The 17,336-nt window shown below is 51.2% G+C and overlaps 1 protein-coding gene across 4 annotated transcripts; it reads right to left on the reverse strand.

Moving 5' to 3' along the window:
* Positions 1-11,841: 11,841 nt before the first annotated feature.
* Positions 11,842-17,218, reverse strand: SLC35C2 (solute carrier family 35 member C2). Of its 4 annotated transcripts, XM_040080234.2 has the most exons (9): positions 17,063-17,218; positions 16,836-16,986; positions 15,140-15,203; positions 14,862-14,934; positions 14,538-14,706; positions 14,168-14,251; positions 13,663-13,838; positions 12,829-12,958; positions 11,842-12,684 (listed from the first exon to the last, which is right to left on the reverse strand). In XM_040080234.2, the coding sequence occupies exons 1-9, from the start codon at positions 17,177-17,179 to the stop codon at positions 12,569-12,571; spliced, it is 1,080 nt and encodes a 359-aa protein (XP_039936168.1). In that variant the 5' UTR covers positions 17,180-17,218; the 3' UTR covers positions 11,842-12,568. The 4 variants fall into 4 exon arrangements, with proteins under 4 accessions (XP_039936168.1, XP_039936171.1, XP_039936169.1 ...); XM_040080237.1 differs by lacking the exon at positions 16,836-16,986 and having other exon boundaries at positions 17,063-17,075; XM_040080235.2 differs by lacking the exons at positions 16,836-16,986; positions 17,063-17,218 and adding an exon at positions 16,585-16,782 and having other exon boundaries at positions 15,140-15,920.
* Positions 17,219-17,336: the final 118 nt, after the last annotated feature.

The raw sequence follows: 17,336 nt of genomic DNA on the forward strand, positions 1-17,336 counted from the left end.
CTGTGACATGCCCACAAATGTGACACGAAGAGGGAATTCTGGCATTATGGGACCCTTGGATATATTGCATCCTGACGAGGTTTTAGTTTTTCTTTTACTAATATGCATATTGCAACTTGTAATGGAGCCATGAAACCCGCGTTTTCCAAATAACAACCTGCTCTATGATGCTAAAACATAAAGTGTTTTCTAGCAAAACAACAAGATTTAAATATATGAGGAATCTACTGATTTACTGAAAGAGGAGATGTGCAGGGTAGGAAAACAATGACACCTCCAGGTCCATATTTACTTAACAAAGGACCTGTATTCAAGTAACTCTCACTGGCATACTCACAGAGGTTGAGTGGCTGACAGTAAGGATACAACATAAAGAAGGTCTCTTTAACAGCAGAGAGAGTACATCAGGTGCTTCTTCAAAATTCCCAGGCAAAAATAAGAGTACAAAAATCCATTTTGCAAGGCTGTCAGCTGGGATGAAGCGGGGCTGAGCTGTTGTCACCTATGGGCAGCTCTGCAAAGTGCTGAGAGGCAACACTCTCAACACAGGACAGGGCTCAGACAGGACCTCAGTGCACTGTACCTGTGCTTGGGTGCAGATCATCATCCCAGACATTGATAAGGCATGGAGCTCCTCTGCTGCTGTTGTTGTTGCTGCTGTTGCTTTGTTTTCAATAGCTGCAGTTAAACATTTAACCTTTACATTGATGGAATGACCCAAACATGTTTTTCCAGGCTGGTCAACAGCAAGGCTGCCTCACAGTGAGCAGAGGGACTCCTTTTCCTTTCAGCCTGGCAAATTAATGTGCTGGGTGGCTGGCAGACTTGCAGGTGTCCCCTGCTCAGAACATGGAAGGGCCTCAAAGGTAAGCTCCGAGCATTTCTCCAGGCTGCCAGGTCTAACAAAGAAATGGGCACAAACCTCTGTCTGCTTGGCAAGCAGAAGAATAGCAGCTCACAATTTGGACTCCATGCAGCTGTTCCAGCTAGGAGGCTGGCTCTGCCTGGGGCTGTCCTGTGCCTGTGGCTCTGCCAGCAGCCGAGGCACCTATTCATCATCCTGGCATTTCGGATGGCACAGAAAGAGTTACAGGAAGGAGCAGCAGAGTAATCGTGAGTTAATATGATCCCATGGTTTTTACTACTCTCAGAATATTAAATTGATCGCCTGGTACCAAAGGCCAGAAGTGTCACCTCTCAACAAGATGAAATCTACGTAGCTTGTGGACAGGGGAAAGCCGCAAGATTTATAAAGGCGTCCATAAAATTAACATTTGAATGAGGATGTGGGAAAAGAGACCATGAGCTGCAGCAGCAGGTCTGCAGGTACCTGCCACCCCTGCATTCAGAGCCCAGCAGGCACTGCTGACTGCACTGGTGCACCCTCCTGCACCAATGCCTGACCCAGTGCAGGTCATTGCCAGAAAGGGATTGCCAGGAAGCTTTTGGGAGGTGGCAGCATTTTGGTAGTGCCATAGGGAGAAAGTGGCCAAGGGCAGGAACCAGGTCCTAGATCTCCTTGGGGGATCCCTCCCTGGCTCTCACGGTGGCTCAGGCCCTCTCCAGGCTCAGCTTCCTGCATGGCTCAGCATGTGCTGTGGGGATGAGCACCCTGTCAAGGCTCCATCTCACTGTCCAGGTGCCCAAGCTGTCCCTCGGCACAGCAGAGACTCTGGACACCCAGCATCCCGGCAGCTTTTGGGGTGCACAGCTGCTGACACTGGGGCGCATTCAGTGTTCTGCTACACTGCCTGTAAAGCCAGAGGCTGGGCGCTCCTGAGCCTCTGCCCTTCCTCTGCACAGCAAGGAAGATACTCCAGTCCCACCACAGAACTGTGGCCAGGGAGATGCTGGAGCAGCTCTGCTCTGGAAACAGGCTGAGAGCTGAGGTCGTTCAGCCTGGAAAAGAGAAATTTCTGAGAAAGCCTTAGAGCCCCTTCCAGTGCCTAAAGGGGCTCTAAGGGAGATGAAAAAGGCTTTGTACAAGGGTATGAAGTGACGGAATAAAGGGGAATGGTTCCCAGTGACAGAGAGCAGGGTTAGATTGGATATCAGGAAGAATTTTTTCCCTGTGAGGGTCAGGAGGCCCTGGCAGAAGTTGCCCAGAGCAGCTGTGACTGCCCCATCCCTGGGACTGTTCAAAGCCAGGGTGGACAGGGCTTGGACCAACCTGGGATAGTGGAAGATGTCCGTGACAGGGTGTTGGAACGAGATCATCTTTAAGACCCCCTCCAACCCAAGCCATTTCAGGATTCTGTGATTCAATGACCCCACAGACCTGCTATCATCCCATAAGACATTGCTTGGGGCCACACACCCCCCCAGACCGGCTGACCCTGCGGTGCCCAGCTCAGATTTCTCCCCGTGGGCCCTGGTGTGTGTCACACGGGTGTGAGTGCCCAGCCACGTGTCCCGGCGGTGGGCGCGCACCTGGCGCAATCGCAGCCGTTACCGCTGCTGCCGGCAGCGTGACTGCCGTGCAATTAAAGGTATGAAATGTTTATACAGGAATAAATCTGTCCTAATGAGCTGGATCCCGCCCTGACAGCCTCTGGAACACAGCAAGGAACGTGGGAGAAGGGAGGAGGCTCAAATGTGCGCTGCTCCCGGCCAGCAGCCAGGCCTGGGGATGGAAGTGCGGAGGAAAGGGAAGTGATGCCAGGCAGGTGGCTGGTGGAGCACAGGAGCCACCGGTTCTTTGGTTTCCCTTTCTGGTTCTCTGACAAGGAGTCTGCAGGAGAGACCAATCCCACATCAGGCTGGCTCAGGCTCAGGAGGTATTTGAGCTGTTTCCTTCCCTGGGAAGGGAATTGCACCTTGCTCAAAGATTTGGAAGAACAGAAGTGATTTGGATGGTGGGGACGTGCTGCTTTGGGCCCTTCCACCTAGATGGCCTGCTCAAAACTTTACCTTACTTGAAGGTAGCAGCAGAGGCTGTGCAGGAGGAAATCCCCATGCAGGTCATCCTTGCTCTCCCCCATTCCTCAGAAACACTGCACTAATCCCAGTCGCCTGCCTACACGGGAAGCCAGAGAGACACAGAATCCAATTAGCCTGAAATCCTGCTCTGGCTCCTGCACAGCATCTCCCTCTCACAGAGCTGTGGAGCTGCAGAGATAAACAGTGCATTAGGATTCCAGTGGGGTCTGGCAGGAGGGATGGGTTGGGAAGTGCAGCGCCAGCCCAGGGAATGAGTGAGACACCCTTGTGCCTTTCCCAAACACCTCCCTCCGCCTCTGCCTCGCACCAGCTCTTCACCCTCACTCAGCCTGCAGCACCATTCCCCCAGCTGAGCCTGGCTGAGCAGGGTGGGAGCTGAGGGCCGCAGTTCCCCAGGCTGAGTACCCACCCCAGGGACTTCATCTTTGCTGTGGGAGGAATGAGCATCCTCCAGAGCCTCCTGGGGATGGCCAAGATGGCATCAAGGCCAGTGCCAGGGGCCACCTCCTTACCAGGGCATCTCTGTGCCCAGAGAGCCCTTCAGAACCAGCATGACTTATGTCACCCTCAGCTCCATTGTCCCTCCTCCAGCAGGGATGGTCCTGCATGTCTGGCTCTCCAGAATGACCTGGGGGACAAAGGAGGTTCTACACAGAGACAGTGAGAAAAGGGACTGAAAGAGGAAATCCTGCCCTGGGGAAGCCAAGCACAGCCTTTAGCCTGGCCAAGCAGAGTGCAGGGGGTACCTGTTGCAGACTCTGTGCCAGACCCTGTGGCAAGGAACCTTCTGGGCTTGATGTTCCACTGCCAAGCCTGCTGTACTCACACTCCGGCTTGCACCCGCTGTAAATTACCTGCTTTGCATTTTGCAGCAGCAACTTAACAGTATTAATTCATTGTGTTCTGTCTTTAACAAACACCATTATCGTATCACCAGCCAGGATTATGCAAATCCTGCAAAAGGAATTATTTCTCTCGCCAAAGTCACCTTGATTTATCAGTTTTAACCCAAAATGAAATAGTAAGTTGCTTTGGACAAACTGTTAAAAACATGACCACGCATGACCACACATGACCAGGAGCCTGTGATGGCCCCACAGGGCACCTGTGCCCAGCTGGTGACCCTTCACATCGACAGATGACACAGGGGGAGCTCTGTGCTGGCCCCCACTGAGTGGAGGTGGACCTGGACCAAGAGCTGGGGAAACAAAATACACCTGGGATAACTCCATGGGTCCATTCCCCAGGCACAGGGCCCTGGGGCAGGGCAGAGGCTGTGAAGAAGTATAGAATCATAGAATCACTACGGTTGGAAAAAACCTCCAACATCATCAAGTCCAACCTTTGACCAAAGACCACCACATCAACTGAACCATACCCTAAGTGCCACATTGAGTCACTTCTTGAATGCTCCCAAGGATGGTGGCTCCATCCCTTCCCTGGGCAGCCCATCCCAGTGCATGGGGGGCTGGCAACAAGGGAACTCTGCAAATTTGCATTAAGGATTGTCCTGTGGCTGCCACTGGTCTGCCCCCATCCCTGTGCCCCCTTTCCAGGCCAGCACTGCAGGTTGTCTGTGTCACACATAACAGAGCAGGGTGTTCTCCCACGCAGCTGTGGATGCTGCTAGGGATCAACCAACAGATCTGCACTGCACTCCAGGAATGGCTCTGTAACAGGGCCCTCAAGCAGCCTAAAGCCTTTGGTCATCATCTCCTGTGCTGCAGAGATAAAGGCTCCCCAGCCCTCTCCTGCTGCTAGACCTGACCACCGTTGTCCCTCAGCACATACTGAGGCACTTGTATGATTAAAGGTAACCTTTTTTCCAGTATTTGTCAGCAGTTTGAGTCAGTCCTTCAGCAGAGGGCAAGAAGAGCACCGCAGCAAGGAGAGAGGACTTCTCTTTCTCAAGGCAGACAGCAAGACTCTGCAACCTGAGTACAGCTTTTCTTCCAAAAGGAGCCAGGCCCTTGGTCAGTGCTTTGCCCTGACAGCCAGCATTACTTTATGTGTTCCAGCTCAGTGCAGAGGGGCTGTTCTGAGAGAGATCTGCTTCAGATTCCATTAACTATGGACCGTACTCTGCTAGAGTATTAAAAAAACTCCCCAATTAGTTCTAAATAATTTTTACTTTCAAACTCCATGTGTTCTGGCAGACAAAGAATCAAGGGCACCAACGGTGTGTTGGAGCAGCATGATTGCAGGTTGGTGAGTTGAAAAGCCATAGACAGGTGGACACTCAGCAGCTCTTGTGCCTATGGCTCACATTTAATTCTAACAGAGGATGGGAAATTCCTCAAAAAAACCACCTTACTGTGACAAAGATAAGGATGAAATTAGGCACTGGCAACCTATGGTAAAATACAGCTCAGTAAAAGACAATTATTCCCAAACAAAACACGGGAAAAAAGACCTTTTAAGGAGTCCCTGCACTGTGCCTGGACATCATTGCTGGCACACCTGGACACACCTGGGCTGGGGCCTGCAGCTTGCACCATGAGAAAGGCTTTGATCAGCTTTCAGCTTCACCCATTATGGGCCAGAGGAGCAGTGAGCCCCCGAGGTTTTGTGGGGACAGACTGGCTGGTGCTTGTGGCGTGCAGAGACTGTGAGGAATGGAAAGAGCCTCCTTGGCCATGCCAGAACAGAGCCTGAGTGCTGGTGAGAGAGATGCCTCCTCCTGGCACAGCACAGACCAGGCTCAGGCTGCCCACAGTCTTAAAATCACACTCATTCCTGCTCTGATGAGTTCAACATGGTCCCTCCTTGATCTCTTATAGTTCCCTCATCTCTGCCTCATCCATCCTGGACCCAGCTCCTCATCACCAGCTCTTATTTCCAGCACTGCCTGATGTCTTCTGATCATTTCACACCTTTCCTCATGCTGACCTGAGCCAGGCTCTGCCCACCACTGCCCTTGCAAGGTCAGAGGGAAGCCTGGAAAGAGGGATTACATCCTCCTGGCCTTGAGAATCCAAAGGATGAATCTTCCCAGATGCAGCCAGCCCTGCCCACCTTGCAGCTGGGATGGTTCCTCTCCACAGACACAGAGCCCCTCAGAGGCAGCCCCCACTCTGCTGAGCATGGGGACAAGGCAGGCCAGAGGCTGGGAAGGTGGGTGCAAAGCTGGAGCACAGGAGGGATGCAATGGCAGAGACCAAAACAGGGAAGGCAATTCAATTTTCAGACGCTGTCCCACCAATTCAGCTCAGAGAGATGATAAGAAACCCATTTCCAGTGATAGGCACCCTAATCCCCAGCCATCCTGCATTTCCATTTTTGAGAGGCACTGTTTCCAACAGGGAGGCATTTTCCCATCTAGGTTTGCTAGAAGGGACAGCAATGGATTAAATACCAATTTTTCCAGCACTGTTTAACTCCTTCTGTGCCTTCTCCTCCCACTTATGCAAGTGCTGGATCACAGGGCAGTGGAATGACTGCTGTGCTGTACCCCTGGAGCAGGAGCACAGAGCTGGAGGCCTCTCCCTGGCTCTTCCCAGTGGCCTGCAGTCTGAAGAGACAGGGAGGAGGAGAAGAACATGACACGCATCAGCAGTGCAGGAAGAGCAGCTTAGATCAGGAATTTATTATTGCTTAAGGCAGGACTCAGACTCAACTGCGGTACGAGTCATGCAGCTAAGTTTACATACATCCAGTGTCAAAACCATTAGACAGGTCCAAAGTGCTGCAAGACTGACTTAAAACCACATTTGGAAGAAAATAGCCACCTAGAGAAAAAGGGAAGCAAACTGTGCAGTGCTGGCCATGCCCCTCACATATCCCTCACCTTCACTGTTTCAGCATTGTGGTCCAGGTGCAGCCCCCAGGTTACTGGAGAGTAGAAAGACAACAACAGCATGGATGCTGACTTCCAGCATCAAGGAGAACTCCTTCTGTCACTGGGAAGCCACTAAGCCACAGCATTCCTTGGATGCCGGCACAGCCTTTCCCCAGATGCCTGTAGCCAGACCTCTGCATTTGTACCAGCCATCCCAGTCTTCTTCCTTGCTCCACTGTCCTCACACTGTGCCAAGTTCCTCAATTTCTCCCCATTTCCTGCCATCAGGGCTCCTACCCACTCTCTGAACCAGTCCTTCAGGGAGCTGATGGGCCTGAGACTCCTGCTTCCACAGCACAGCTTTTTACCCTGCCATCCCAGCGAGTGCTCCCTCCCAGGCAGGATAAAACTCCCACCCCCAAAGCCTGAATGGTCTGACTTATCCTCTCCAAACCCCTCCCTTGACCCCAGTTATGAACTGAACCGTTTTGCCAGCAAGGGGAGCCCAGACAGGTATTGCCTGCTGAGGCTCCTGGTGCTGAGCCCTGACTGTAGCCAGAGCTCTCCCACCACTCCACATGGCTCCGGCACCAGCCACAACTGTCCATTCATCAACCACTAAACAAATGGAAATTTAAGGGCTCACGGCTCTATAACGCAGGAAACAATTCCCTGTGCATTTCTACGGTGCTGTAATTTATTGGATCAGAAATGATGAATGGCAGCAGGAGGAGGCAGGGCCCGGCACACAGGGGAGTGCTGATGCATTGGAAACCAGAGATGTGTAGCTGCGAGCAGGGAATGGGAAAGCCCCCAGGATTGCTGCTGCGTGGGGCTGGGGAAACACCACCATCTACAAAGACTAATTTCCTGCCACACCTTGCAACCTCACCATTCAGTGCAGGATTTGTAGTAGAGGCTTCTGCAAGAAACATCCACGTGAGGAAGAACAGAGTTGAGCTCTTGAGAGGCACAGCCTCACGCCTCCCAGGCAGCCCTTGCTGGCAGCTTTGCAGATTCAAGGCACAAGCAAGAAACGGGGAAAAAAAAAAAAAAAAAAGCTTCATCCCTGGGGAAAGAGGAGCACCTGGTGGAAAAACAGAGCGTAAACGTGAGCACTACAGCTCCTCCCCCATGTAATCTCCCAGCTCTGGAGCTGGAGCTGCATTCAGCAGTAATTGAAAGCAGGCTCTTTAACACAGGTGCCAATTACTGCCTGTTAATGCAAGGAGCACTGATAGATACAGCAATTACACAGCTCTGCAAGGCTGGAGAGCACAAAATGATGGAAGGGCTACTTATGCCACTGTAGGTGTTGTAGGACAGCTCTCTGCCCCAGCAAACCCCTTGCAGTGTTACACTGGGAAGGGTCTTGCCCTCTCTAGCTGCACACCTGCATCTTCACCTGAGCAAACAGCGTGCCCTTGCCACAAAGAAGGGAACGATATCCTGGGGTGCCTCAGGTAAAGAATTGCCAGCAGGTCAAGGGGGGTGATTCCTGCCCTCATGCAGCACTGGAGAGGCCACAGCTGGAGTGCTGAGCCCAGAGCTGGGCTCATCATCGCAAGACACGTGGACATCCTGGTGTCCACCAAAGGGCCTTGAAGATTATAAAAGGTTTGGGAGCCCCTCACATCTGGGGAAAGAGCTGCTGCTCAGCCTGGAGAAGCCTCAGGGGGAATCTTGTCAATGTCAATAAACACCTGATGGGAGGGTGGAAAGAGAATGGAGCCAGGCTCTGTTCAGTAGTGCCCAGAGACAGAGGCACAAACTGGAACAGGAGGTTCCCCCTGAACACCAGGAACCACTTTTTTCCCTGAGGATGACCAAACACTGGCACAGGGTGCTCAGAAAAGTTGTGGAATCTCCATCCTTGGAGATACTCAAAGCCATCAGGACACATTCCTGAGCAGCAGCTCTAGGTGGCTCTGCTCGAGCAAGGGCTTGGGCAAGATGACCTCCAATGTCCCTTCCAACCTGAACCATGCTGTGATGGTGATCTCCAACCATTCATATTTGTTTCCTGTCATTTCTACACTTCTCTTGCCCAGCTGCCTTCACCCTTCTTTGCCTTCCTGGGGGTGATGTGGCTGTGAGGAAGGGAGCTGATGCAGGTGTACCGTGGCAATGAGGACAATGGAGAGTGCAATTCCCAGAAAAATCCTGCAGAGATCCAAGGCTCTTGGAACATCAAAATCTGCATACCCCAGCAACGAGGAAAAACCAAGAGAGCCTCGGTGCAGCAGCAGGGGTAACAGAGTCAGAGGCAATTATTTACCACTGCAGAGACTGCAGATGAATGTGAGCCCTTTAAAGCCCCAGGCTGGCAGTAACCAGCATTCCTCCCATCTACACCCAGAGCTCCCCCTTCCCCACCTCACAAGGCACCAACCACAAACCATGTAATTAATACTACAGAGATGTTCAGCTGCAACGAGAAATGAAGCACATCTTGAGGCAGCCCAATTGCTGGCACGAGGCCCCATGTTGCTGCTGTGCCTTGCTGCTCCTGTGTGTTCTGGAGACAGGCTTGCCTCCCCACAGTAAGCCCACTGGTGTTCCATACTGTTTGCTGGGCAGAGGACCAGAGGAGTGCAGGGGGTCTGCAGGGACACTCTCTCCTTGCCTTCAGGATGTTTATGGTATTGAAATTTTAGCAGGAAGCCAAGCATCTGTTCTTCAAATAAGGAGGTCTCCCAGGGGGACGTGTAGGGAGGCAGAATCATCGCACATGTAAACACCTGGTCTTACAGGCAGGAACAGAGTTTGCGGAAGGAGTGCAACACTTCTGAGACTTGTTCAGCTTTGCTTCCGCTGCTTAATTAGTTCAAACACCATCAATATTCAATGGCAGCCCTCCCTTGCCAGGGTGGCTGCGTCGGTGTGGGGCTGGCACAGACAGGGGGGGCCTGGGCAGCACAGACACGCCCCTGAGCCAGCAAAAGGGCTCATGCCCCTGTGCTGCTGTGACACACGGGTGTCCCTGGCACTGCACCGCTCCAGAGCGCTTCCAGGACGTTCAGCCTTCACACACTTCCTTTGAGGAAAGGGGCAGAACCAAACTGTGCCACACAATGTTTGTCTGCACTGAAAACTGCTTCCCCTGCCCCCTAAAGTGGCCCCTGGCTTGGGGATTGTCAGAAAATGGTCTGCACAAGCAGTGAGCTGCACCACTGCTCTCAGACAGACACAGGGACCACACTGTGGCACCAAGAGACCTCCTAAAGGCAGGAGACAAGGCCCTGTGCCTGCACACACGGCTGGGTGCTCCCAGGGTTTCCCATCCCAAGCCCACTGCACCAATTGAAGCCTCAAACAGCTCCAGCAACACCAAGAGGCCTTGACTACCTGTGGCCAAGGCACTGCAAAGTCACCCAGGGCTATTTCCAGAGGCAAAACAGTTTCCACTACCATCCTGTCCATATTTCCATCCTCCCTCCTCAGTAGACTCCAATCTCAAATCTTACCTCTTCATGCCCACCGTGTGTACTTCAACACTCTACAGGATGGTGCATTTTCATTTATTTTGTGCCATTGCTGCAGCACTCCTGTCTCCCTCCTCCGAGTCCTTCATCTTTGTCTTTTTCCATTTCCAGCATTTTCAATGGATTTTTTCCTTATATGAGACGGTGGGCAAAGGTTCTTCCTCCTTTCAACAAATATTAGTGCCCATTCAAGCAAGATGGACAGTGTTCAACAGATGGGCTGTGCTGCTGCTTTAACACTCTGCTGCACTGCCCTACACCAGCACAGTCCCACCCCACCCATCCCAAGCCTGCCCACAACTCTGGCATGTTCCAGGAGCTCCGAAGGCAGAGCTGGAGTTCTAAGGCGTCACCTCTGTCTTAAAAAGGAAACAAGGCTGGAAGCAACAGGCTGCATGGTTCTACAAGTCACAAGCACAATTGGATTTCATCTACAAGCATCATATCTGGTCCAGATTCTGGCACGAGAACAAAATTGCTTTTACTTTGGATTTACAGGGACACGAAATCTCAGTCTGGGAGTTACATAGCAGAATGATCCCCAAGGTTCAGTTGTAGTAGAGTGGAAAGTGAAATGAAGGATCAGCTGTGATACTGTTGAACACAGTTCGACATGTGCAGAAAGTGCCACTGCCCCACATCAAGTACAGAGTATCTGTGGCTTGGAGCTCACAGCTATTGGCAGGGTAAACAGGTTGAATCCTGCTGGAAACATCACAAGTCCCAGTTACTGAAAACACAGCCAGGGACAGACTGAGCCATTCTCAGCTCCAGACACTCCACTGGATGCACAAAACCCTTTGGTCTGCCAGCCTGGTGTGGATGTGCTGGTTCAGTAGCTTTACATGAGGAAGCTGCACCACCTGCTGTCTGCTGTGAACCCAGTTACCAGAACATGATCAGAGACGATCACTAATAATGAAAGTTTTCTTCAGAACAAGGTTTTTTCAAGACATGTTCTTGATTAAAGTCATCAAGAAAGACTTCATATCTGAAAACTAAGAAGCAAGAGCAACAGAGGGACTGTTTAGTCAAAATGGCTCAGGCTCTCAAACAGAATATGAAAAGTTCGCTTTAATGCCCAGCTACTGCCAGGAGAAAGATTGTACTGTTATCCCTTTGGGAAACTCTGTCAAGTTATTTCTACTCCAAAAACTACAAAGGCTAGCACTGAACAAAACTTTGAAAGATGTGGAAATTCTGCCATGCAAAAAACCAGCCACCTGCTCAACACCACTTGAGGCTCAGCAGCAACAAAAATGGTATCTTAAATCTTGCTATTCCCCCTTCGTGGACTGCAGCACTACCTGATCCAAACAAATGGGACAAAGAGATAAGATTCTTACAAAAAGCCACAATACCAGAAGTCTTCTTAGGATATGGTGCATTAAGGCAGAGCAGTCAGCAAGTTCTCTTGGCTGGCATAAATATGAGAGGCTCCAGAACATCTCCCTAATTCTAGAGATCACTGATAGCTGGGCAAGTGTTTTGTGTGCCAGGCCTCATGGGCAAGGTCAGTGGAGGACTATAAGGAAAAGAGCTGAGAAGACCAATGACCTCTGATGAAGCATAGGTACAGAATGTACAGACAAAAGCGAATCAGAAAAAGAGTTTATTTAAAAAACAAAAAATCCCCCCTCTCAAAACCCCACATACTTTCTGATAAGCTTATTGCTCAAGTTAGATCTCCTGTGACGCTGCTCATTCTCCTCTTGGCCTGTAGCACCACAAGTACTCTTGCACCCCCGTCTTCCCTCCAACCAACATCATCTGGAAATGTTCATCATCTTCAATTGGTCCCAAATACCAGCATTTACTCCTGTCCTTACTATGTACACAGAACATGGAGGTCCCCAGGCACGAAGGGTCCTTCTCACTGGGACAACTCCAGGGATTTATTCAGTCATGTGACCCCACCAGGACGGGAGCTCCTAATTTGCAGAAACATTAAAAAACAGGAAAGGTGGATCTACCTTCTCCTTTGAAGTCAAAACCTAAACAGCAGTAAAATCATCCCTGAACCACGCAGCCTGCAGTCCATGTCCATGTCCATTCTACAGCTCATGGTCTACTCTCAGTAAACAGCCTTCAGGATCCCTGAATGGATTTTTACAGGTTTTCCCTGTCTCACCTCGCCGTGCTACATCCACTGAACCAAGGCTTGTCCTCCAAGTTCCTGTGGAAAGGATATTGCCTGTTTCTTGTGCAGCATCTACAGATCCACACTGTAGCAAAATAGCAGAATTCTCTCACCAGGCCCTGGCTCTGCTTTGGGTGGTCACAGAGACTTTTGGACCTTCCTCCTGGATTGCTGTCAGGCAGGTTTGGTAAGAACAGAGCAGGTGGCTTTGTGCTTCATGTTCAGTCAGTGCTGTTGTGGGGTTTCAACAACCTCTTCCTCGCCATGTTCAGGGTGGTGCAGCAGCAGCTCCAGGTCAGGGTCAGAGCTGGCCTCTTTGTGTGGCTCCAGTGCTTTGTCACCTGCACATAGACAGCCCATTTAGACACAAACTTGCTGGAGTTCCCACCAAACCTGGCACTGTCAAGGAGCTGGAACCAGACACAGCTCCTAGTGATGCAATGAGAAAGCCTACAAAGAAAGAGGAAGCGATTTAAAGCAATCACCTTTGGAATTCATGGCTTTGAGAAGAACGTGAAGGGAGATTCCTAACAGGCAGACAGCAAAGCCCAGCCAGTTCAAGAGACTGAGGCGGTCTCCCAGTAAATGTGTGGCGAGGAATAAAATGCAGATCTCCTGTGGAAACAACAACAAAAAAACATGACAAGTGGCAGGGCAGGACCTGAGGAGATATGCACAATACATTTTACAGCTGAAGCCTAGATCAAGATGTCAGGCTGCTAAATTTCTATCAGCACATTCTTTCATGCGCGCAGAGTTCTAAAAACAGTTTCTGGAAACAAACAACCTGTCAAACCGGGATGTGGGATTTTAAGTCATCTGACTGCATAGCTCAGTTAGAGAGAAATCTTGCAACTTCTGGATCTGAGAGATTTCATATATCACAGTACAGCTCAAAAGTATGTATGCTGGACTCCTCTGAGGAGGGGAGGATGTGCCAAACTAGGTTACAGAGATAGCTCAAACCAGTGGTTTGGTCATACGCAGGTCTGATGCAAGAGCTTGCCCTTCTTACCCCTCCTCTCTTCCACACCATCTGCTGCTCATGAGGGCAATGTGTTTTAGTCTATCTCACATTCCAACAAATTTTGATCATTAATGGTATTTTTATAGAACAGCCACTAGTCTCTGGCCCTTTTCTGTCAGAGACCAAGACACTTCACTGTAGACTGCAAGGCAAAGCATCAAGCTCCTGTGCAAGGAGAACAAAAATAACAAGCAATAACTTCTAAGCATCTAAGCAAGCTCCCACCACATAAAGCCCAATAGGGACGACTCAGTACTTGCCTTCTAGTATTAGCACAGGAACCATGCCTTACCTTAAAAATGCCAGCAATGGAAAGGGTGAGGCTAGATGTTCTGGAAACCAAGAGGAACTCAGAAAAGCCTAGACCAAAGGCAAGAATTCCACCCAAGAACAGCTTCCCTACCAGAGAGAACAGCATTCCTGCTTCATGGAAACGGAAGAGCTTCTCTGATATGGACAAAGGCAGGCCTAGGAACAAGACAATGAGTAGCAGAATACCATTCCCAGCTCCCAGGAGTCCTCTTAATAAGATCAATGGGATGGGCTGCTCACATTCCAGTATCAGGAGGATGTGGAGCCAGTTCTTCACAGCCCTTACTTGCACAAGTGTGTCAGGCTACCCCTTCTATGCACCTTTTAATGTCCTGCCAGCGTAAGATAAACCCAGGTCTCTAACTGCTTTGCAGAGTTCATAGCTGTTCACTTATCTGAGTGAATTATCTCAAACCAGAAACTGTTAGGCAATCTCCCAACCACTCTATAAAGCTATCCCTGCTTTCTCTAATTAACTCACGCACCCTCAAACACCGCAAAGAGTGGGAAGAGCCCCAGGAACATGAGCGGCTGCAGGTGAAACATGATATCAATGGGATTCTGGAGCCCTGAAAGAGAAGAATCAATAACAGACCAGGCAGCAACAAGCCAGGGAATAACACAGGTCCCAGAGCCTTTATTAGCACCATTCCTAGACATATACCTTATTTGTGATGCCCATACCTGTGCTGCTGCAGACACCAAGCCACTTTCATTACCCACCAACAGACATCCCATGCCCAAGGTTTCAAACACCTTCCATGAGATGTTTTGTTTCTGCAGCAAGGGCCATCACCTCTCCTTATTGCCCTCCCCGTTACCAGCACCACCTCCCCCTCCTAACACCCCACATACCCAGTTCAGCCTTCTGCATCAGTATCTGTGTGAGAGTCCAGCGAATGCCCCCCAGGAAAGAGGCACAGAGCACCAGCACAAACCCCTGTGCATTGAACTGTGTGGATTTGTAGGTGAACATGAAGAGTCCCCCAGCGATGAGCAGAACCACCAGCAGCAACGTCACCCTCTGCAGGAGAGCAAACACAACAGAGACAGGCACCTCCTTCCTTTCGGATTCACCACATAATTGCATCATTCCTCTGCTCACATGTTTCTTGTGCACGCATCGCTTATTTCCCCAGGTCTGACCTCCTTCCCTAAAGCACTGTGTTGGACCCTTACCATTTCCTCCAGCTTGAAGAGCAGTGAAAAGAGCAGGATGAAGAGAATGGCAGAGGATTTGGTCATTGTGTAGCTGTAAGGACCAAAATACACTGTCAGGCTCCTTCAGTGTAGGTCTTCCCATCGAACAATCACCCATTTCTACACTGCTACCAGCAAGCTATCACAGACCCTGCATGCTGATCCCACTAACCAAACACCTGTTCAAGAAACAGAACCTGGCAAAGCATCCTTCAAACCCCACAGAAGTTCCCAGGGAACATGGTGTTTGTACTCACAGGGAGACAGTGACATACAGGAAGCTCCAGTTACTCAGCCCAATATCCAAGGAAGTTGACAGAGCTAAAGATTCAATGAAAAAGTAATGAAGTTAACTGTCTTCCATAACATTAAACAAAACCCTACTTCATGGCCACAAACACAGAGAGCACAGCAGACCCAGGGGGAAAAAAAAAAAAGCTATCCTCAAGTTAGCTCTTCAGAACCAACATAACTCATATTCTCAGCTCAAGTTTCTGTCCTGTTCCCTGTGACTCAAGTTGGGCTCAGCATTGCACTCACTCAACATGCATTACAAAAAAGCCAGAAATAACTCTTGCCTTCCCTGTGACTGAAAGTGATTAGAGATTTGCATAAAGTCTTTCTTGAATGTATCAGAGCATGATAACTTGTAAGTCTGAGGGCCACTGCAAAAAGCCTGAAGAAGCAACAATTATTAGCACACAGCCTTAACCCTGGTGCAGCTTTTGGTAGTCTGCTCTCCCTTCTATGTCAGTTTCCTACCACAGGAAGCAGAGTTAGTGATCCAAGGGCAGGCCATGCTGAAAGGTAGACGTGGAGAAAGCTTTTTTTCAAGAAACCATGGGGCATGTTATGTAAAGTACTTCAAACCTTGCCAGAGATCATAGACCAGATGCTGTTCTGTGGGAGCCAATACAACACACAGCCAAAGAACTGCAGAAGTAGTTACAGTTCTGTGCTCCGAGCAGGAGCTTCACTCCTTGGCCTCAGGTACAGTTCTGTGTGCCATGAATGATGAATTCTCTACCAAGCTGCACCCTGAGAAAGATGCAAGGCATGGCTTGATACCAGTGTTAAAAAGAAAATGTTACTCGCAGAGACAATTTATCAAGGCACTGCAGGAGGTTCTCATCGTTTGTTCTCATGTGCCGGTGGCTCCTTCAGAAACACCCGTTTAGTTCTGTGTGGCCTCTCCCTATTCTCACGCATCTTTGTAATGATTAATGAAGGTACCATGTCTCAGGCTGAAGTTTAAGCGGCCTTTACACCTGTCCTACACCTGGTAGGGAATTACAGGGGCTGGAGTGATGGCTGCACCCCACGGCTCACCCTGTCCCAGGGGATTGGCCCCAACCACCCCAGGCAGACAAAGGGCTCTGAAGTGACCACAGTGCCTTAGGCACCCCTGAGCAGCCTTACAGAGCCACAGAATATGCTGAGTTGGAATGGACCCCCAGGATCATTGAGTCCAACTCCTGGCCCTGCACAGGACACCCCAGGAATCCCACCCTGCACCTGAGAGCGGTGTCCAAACACCTCTTGAACCCAATTAGTCTTGGTGCCATCACCACACCCCTGGGGAGTGCTCAACCACTCACTGGGTGAAAACATTTTCCTAATACCCAACCTAAATCTCCCCTGATTCAGCTTCGTATGTTTTCTTGGATCCTGTCACTGGTCACAAGAGTGACGAGATCAGTACCTGCCCCTCTGCTTCCTCTCCGGAGGATGCTGAAGACCACAATCAGGTCTCTCCTCAGTCTCCCCTTCTCCATACTGAACACTCCCGGTGACCTCAGCAGCTTCCCCTCCACTCCCATCACCATCCTCGTGGCTCTCCTTTGGGTACTCCGAACACCTTAAACGTCTTTTTTTCACATCGTTGTGCCCCAAACCTGCGGCCCGCTCCCGCTCGGCCGCCCCGCTCCCGTCCCCTCCCGTGCCCGCCCGTACCTGCGGGGGCGGCCCGGCGGAGGCAGTCGGCCCAGGACAGCGCTGCCCGCGGCCGCCCGGAGCGGCAGCGCGCCAGGGCCCGGGCGAGCGCCGCCAGAGCGAAGATGAGCAGCAGGTGCAGCAGCGTGACCAACAGCGGGAACGGGAAGCTCTGCGGGACCGACAGCCGCTGTCACCGCCGCCGCCCTCCCTCCGCCGCCGCCCCGCACCGCCCCGCCACCCCGCACCTTCATGAGCCACTTGTTGTAGAAGGTGATGCCGATGGAGAAGCCGTAGTAGAGCAGCACCAGCGGCGCCGCCAGCGCCGCCCGCCCCAGGGCCGCGCCGCCCGCCCCCGCCGCCATGCGCCCGGCACCGCGCCGGGGGAGCGGGGAGCAGGGCACCGGGGATGGGGGGATGCCGGTGACGGGGCCGCGGCGCGGCAGGACAGGACGGGGACCGCGATGCTGAGCGGGCCGTGGCGGCGGGGGAAGCGGGGCCGCCGGTGACGTTGGCCGGCGG

This window comes from Hirundo rustica, chromosome 16 (assembly GCF_015227805.2).
Source record: "Hirundo rustica isolate bHirRus1 chromosome 16, bHirRus1.pri.v3, whole genome shotgun sequence".
In the NCBI taxonomy this organism is placed as follows: Eukaryota; Metazoa; Chordata; class Aves; order Passeriformes; family Hirundinidae; genus Hirundo; species Hirundo rustica.

Excerpts from the sequence above, each read along its gene's own strand:
- SLC35C2 (XM_040080234.2), bottom strand. The coding sequence starts at position 17,179 with ATGGCGGCGGGGGCGGGCGGCGCGGCCCTGGGGCGGGCGGCGCTGGCG. Across the intron at positions 14,707-14,861 it reads TCTTCAAGCTGGAGGAAATG|AGGGTGACGTTGCTGCTGGT; the intron begins GTAAGGGTCCAA and ends GCTCTCCTGCAG. Across the intron at positions 12,959-13,662 it reads CCATTGCTGGCATTTTTAAG|GAGATCTGCATTTTATTCCT; the intron begins GTAAGGCATGGT and ends TTGTTTCCACAG.